This window comes from Pyricularia grisea, assembly GCF_004355905.1.
Source record: "Pyricularia grisea strain NI907 chromosome Unknown Pyricularia_grisea_NI907_Scaffold_8, whole genome shotgun sequence".
NCBI classification, from domain to species: Eukaryota; Fungi; Ascomycota; class Sordariomycetes; order Magnaporthales; family Pyriculariaceae; genus Pyricularia; species Pyricularia grisea.
Window position 1 is genome coordinate 1,082,429 of NW_022156721.1, and position 5,145 is coordinate 1,087,573.

Sequence of the window (5,145 nt, forward strand, 5' to 3'; positions counted from 1 at the left end):
GTTTACCGACAGGTTTTCGGTTAAAAAAGATGGGGCCTTTTTTTGCAAATTTATACCGTCGTTTTTTTCGCGAAAGTTAAATTTAATTATAAGTATTAAACCTTTCGAAAAGCTTCGCGAATCGCTGCCCAAACCTAAGACCGCGATAGGTTCCCGGGGCTATATCGACGAACAAAAGCCAAAAAAAACAGTAATTCCAACCGACTGGAGACCTTTTACCGCTGCAAATAACCCCCACTTATCCAAATTTAAAAAAAGCGGTTTCCACGGCCGATTTGCCTATGGAACCATTAAAATCGGGTCGTTCTACCGTCGATTATTTCCCAACCGACGCCAAAAATAATATTAATTATAATAGTGGTTCCTTAATCCGTTTTGCTAAACGGAATCCCATTAACCTACTGGAACCTATACCCGAAATTTAATCGGTTATACGCTCGCAATTTAAAAAATTTAAATGGGCAAATAAACAGAAAAAATTAGACCAGGATTAAAAAACGGACAAATAGGCCCAAAAAGAACCAAACGAACAAACATTTAAAAAAAATCGAAAATCGTTAAAATCTAAATTTAATCCCAAACCTGTTACGGTAGGCAAACGACCCTTAGGACCATTTACGATTAACAAAAACGGAAAACAACCATCCGAAGGTCTCGTTAGGCGATCTACTACCCAAATTCATATTACCTAACCATAAGGGCTACCTTTACACCTTTACTATCCGTTAATACGATTTTCAGGCCCGTCTCGTCGGCTACGATAACCAAATCGCCCCTGTTTATATTACCCGAAACGCCTCTAACGGCGATAAACATTATTTTTCCCATTTTTAAAAATATGAACCCGCTCCCGGCGCTTAGGCGGGCTATATCGGACCTAATTCCGGAAAGGCCGGCATACCCTTACGATCCACTATTCGACAACTATGCCCCTAAACAGCCCTTCCATATCCAATAGCGCCGCGGCAACTTCGATGGCTAATAATCGCCTATAATAACCCATATAACCTCGCCACCTATAAGGTTTTAAAAGAATTTAACTTCTATTCTGCCTTTATCGTTGGATTCCAATATTATAACCACGCCTTTTAGTACTTTTTATCCGGGACGACCGTTTGTTACCGAATCGATTACGCGGTTTGGCCAACAATAATAATTTTTTTGTTTAATTTGGTGCTTAATCGTTAAAAATTAATAATTGCGCGGATTTTTAAAAGATTCCGAAAAATGTATTAAATAATACAAAAAGCCCGGCGTTCCTGTAATTAGCTAAAAATCGGGCCCGGAATGGCTGTAAGGCCCACCCCCGCTTTTCGTATTTTTTTAACCAGGCAACCGCTAAAGGCAGGCTTTTCCAATCTTCGAATTTTGTAAAAACTGTAATTATAAAATATGCTAACGTAACGAAACTGCTTTTTAATGGGATATGGAAAAATCCAAAGATTTTAAAAATTAGGTAAATATATTAATTAAAACATACTTGGAAATACAAAAGGAAAACCAAAAACAAAAAACCTAATGGATTACGAAAATTAGCTTTTATATTTAAATCGGATTAAAAACAACGTTTTTTAATATTCGATTTTTATAATGGCCAATTAGTATGGGGGTAGGAGGGATGGGGTACGTAACGTTAACGGATTCAAAATGGGCGGTTTATCGTTTAAAGGCGGTTTATAATTTTATATCGGGCCGAATAACCTTTTACCTGAATACTATGGAAAATAAAAAAAAACGAAAAAAACGCCGCAATAATAAATATTAAAAATAAGGAAATATCCGGTACCGACGGATGTACGGATGTAAATAAAAGGCAGTTGCTTTATTTTAATGTTTTCGCAAACTGCGGTAAATAACCTTATAACGGCTACCTTTATTATTAATTCCGCAAAATATAACGTAACGAATATTATGGCGAAACCCTAAAATCTACCCGTTTTTTATAAATATAAGTAAAGTAATAACCGCAATAAAAGAGCCCGTTCGCATATTAGGGCCTGTAAACGTATTTCGAACTACCCGCTATATTAACGTAAAATATATATTATTTTTGGTATTGGGCTAAAAATATTTAGGGTTTTTATTTCCGTACGCTTATCCAGAACTTCGCGGCCAGCGATATTATAACAGCGGTAGACTTTTTTTCGCCATTTCGTTCATTTGGCGACGAAAATATAGGAATAAATCTGTAAAAGTTAATTTGGTAATATGGCCGAAAGCTAAAAAAGGTTAAAAAGGCGGTAATTCGCTATAATAATCTTAATATGGCTATTTCCTTTTATACCCATTTACCCCAAATGCGGGATTATTTATGTAATATATTCGCGACGTAACGCTGGATTTGATAATGGCGCCCGAACTTTGCCTCTTTTTCCGGAAAATTAAAAAACATTTAAATTACCAGGGAACTAATAATTTATATTAAGCCAGGAAGATAATTTTGGCCACCCGCTACGTGGAATTCTCGCAAAAGATCTTTATTTATCGCCCAAATATCATAAAAAACAGGGGTACATTCCAGAATAACATAGGCAACGGAAAATTGTAACCCAGTCCGTTTAATTTTATCGGGGAAATAAATTAATTATATTTTATTAATTACCAACGAAATATACCGGCTACAATGCAATTAAAAAATTACCAATAGCGCCAGAAAAAAGCCGTATAACCGAATTGGATAAGGTGGCTAGAACTGCGACGATATATTACGTATAAAAAAAACAGCTGTAAACGCTATATAGCATTTAAATTATAATTTCCCCGCAGTTATTACGACCGTTTAAACTAGATAATACCTGCAACGTCGCTGCGCCTTAATATAATGGGCCATTATTTACGACCTGGTAAAGGGTTTGGTTCCCAGGAAACGATAAATAAAACTAATTGGTTGGTCGAAAATAGAAAATAGCTAATTCCGCTAAATTACGCGTTCGGTAGGGACGCGTAACGCAATTAAATAACGGATAGCTGGGCCACCATATCCGATTACGAAGAATTGTTTAGGTAACGCTTCCGGCGATGGTTTTAACAATTACAACGAAAACAGCTCGTAATTAAAGGTATTATTTAATTTTTTTCTCTAATTGGAAAAAATAACCGTCCACTTTATATCTGATAAAAAATTTAAAATCGCCAAACCAATACGTAACGGTCCTATAATACCCATATATAAACGTCGAAAATCGTCTGCCCTTTTCCATTTTTTAATGCAGCCCCTGCCGTATCGCCCCGGCGTATACGTAATGCTTATTAACGGCTCGGATTTTGAAAATCTTCGTAACCCAATCCTCCTCCATACCGTACCCGGGAATTGTAATAAAATATTTAATTTTAATTCCCTTTTTACGTTTTACGGAAAATTCGTTAGCGATAAATACGAAACCTTTATTAAAATATTTAATACCGTTTATTTTATTATACAAATACGGTTAAACGTGGAAAATAAAACGAAAAAAAAAGATAGTAAACTGGGTTTACAAATAAAACTATTATACCGCGTTATTTCGATCTATTTCCTGGCAGGTTTTACGGCGTAATTAATACCCATTATTTCGTAGCCCTTAAATTTGCCCGTCGGCGCGAACGGCGACAGCTATCTTTGCTTTTTATTAAACCATTTCTTCCCCTTTTCCGTATTGTCGGTCCGAAACCGCTTCGGGGGTTTGGGTCCTTTATCGTTGGAATAAACGATTTTGGCGTCGAAAAGGCAATAGACACGCGAATCGTCGGCATTATCGCCGCGCGAACGTTTAATAGATAACATATTTATAATTAAATGGAAATACGGATTATATATTTAATCGGTTTTATTTTTAACGCGCGGCGATATTGGGAGCGAATAGGTCGATAATTTTAGGGTGGGCTATACGCCAGGCGTATATTAAATAGCGCCTTCGACGTATTCCAAATTACAAGAAAAAAATCCAATTAAACGTGGCTCGTCATTAATTCGGGGTTTGTCTGGGTAGGGGCGTCGAATAAACAAAAACCACCCAGCAATGGGGTCAATGCACCCTGGCAGAAGGTAAAACCAGATCCATAAGGTCAAAAAAAGCACATCTCGTACCAAAAAATAAACTGCGAAAAAAGGAAATACCAAACGCCTATCGCCTAATATAAAGTTGTAAATACAAATCGTAAAATGGCGTTACTTTTATTGGATAGGAAAATATTTTGCAATTAAAATCGAATATCTCGGAATTTAACAATGTTTACCAAATAACTTTCGAAAAGCCCGGGGAAAAACACTAACGTGGATATACAATACCCTAAATACTTTTATCCCGGGATTATACTTTCATTGTAACACGCTTTTTTCCATCATTAATAGTGGAATCTTTAAATCGAAAATTAAATATTATTTTTGTGCTAATTGACCTTATTAGCCAGTTTACCATTCTTCGAAACATCCTTTTAACTAATCGTACATTAATTATAATTTAGCTCTTACTACGTAAGAATTTGCGTAATATCTAATAATATATCCTGGCTTTTAAAATCTTTAGAATTTGGTTGTCGGTTGTAAAAATATATCGAAACCAAGACCATATAATCTGAAATAGAGGTCTTTTAAATCCAATATACGAATCTGCATATACTTTTCCGCAACCTAAGACTTAAAACTTTTAACGACGGATACTACAATAGGAAAATCGTTGAAAAAGGATTCTTAAACAGTCTTCCTTACCAAATAATCCTGTAATATTTGGATAAACGTATTAATTGCGTCGATCGGAAGGAATTCCGATAACGAACTACAATAAAATTTAAATAGCCTTCGGAATTTAAATAGTAAGAACTTTTCCCCCAAAACGATTATTAACAGCAACCGACGCCATAAATTATAATTTAAAAAAAATGGCATTTTATAACCAACCGCGTAAAAAACCGCTGTAACGAAAACGGAAATTCCACAATCGTAATTAAATTATTGCTGCGGGTATATTTCCCATTTTATCGCCCAATTAAATACAGTAAAAAAGGCAAAAGATTCGAATATTAATATATTACCACCCATTATTCGTTTAACGTTAAATAAAACCTATTCGGTTATTACCTTATCTAACTTTTTTAACCGACGAAAATCCCAGATAAGGATTTCGCGGGGATTAACCGAAATTTTGGCCAAAACCCAATAATTACTAA

At 35.4% G+C, this 5,145-nt stretch overlaps 1 protein-coding gene across 1 annotated transcript; it reads left to right on the top strand.

Annotated features, from left to right (window-relative positions):
* Positions 1-281: 281 nt before the first annotated feature.
* PgNI_12085 (uncharacterized protein) lies at positions 282-1,265 on the top strand (the record flags this gene model as incomplete). The annotated part of the gene is made up of 3 exons (XM_031132040.1): positions 282-357; positions 959-1,091; positions 1,250-1,265. The coding sequence occupies 3 exons, from the start codon at positions 282-284 to the stop codon at positions 1,263-1,265; spliced, it is 225 nt and encodes a 74-aa protein (XP_030977307.1).
* Between the last annotated feature and the right edge of the window lie 3,880 nt (positions 1,266-5,145).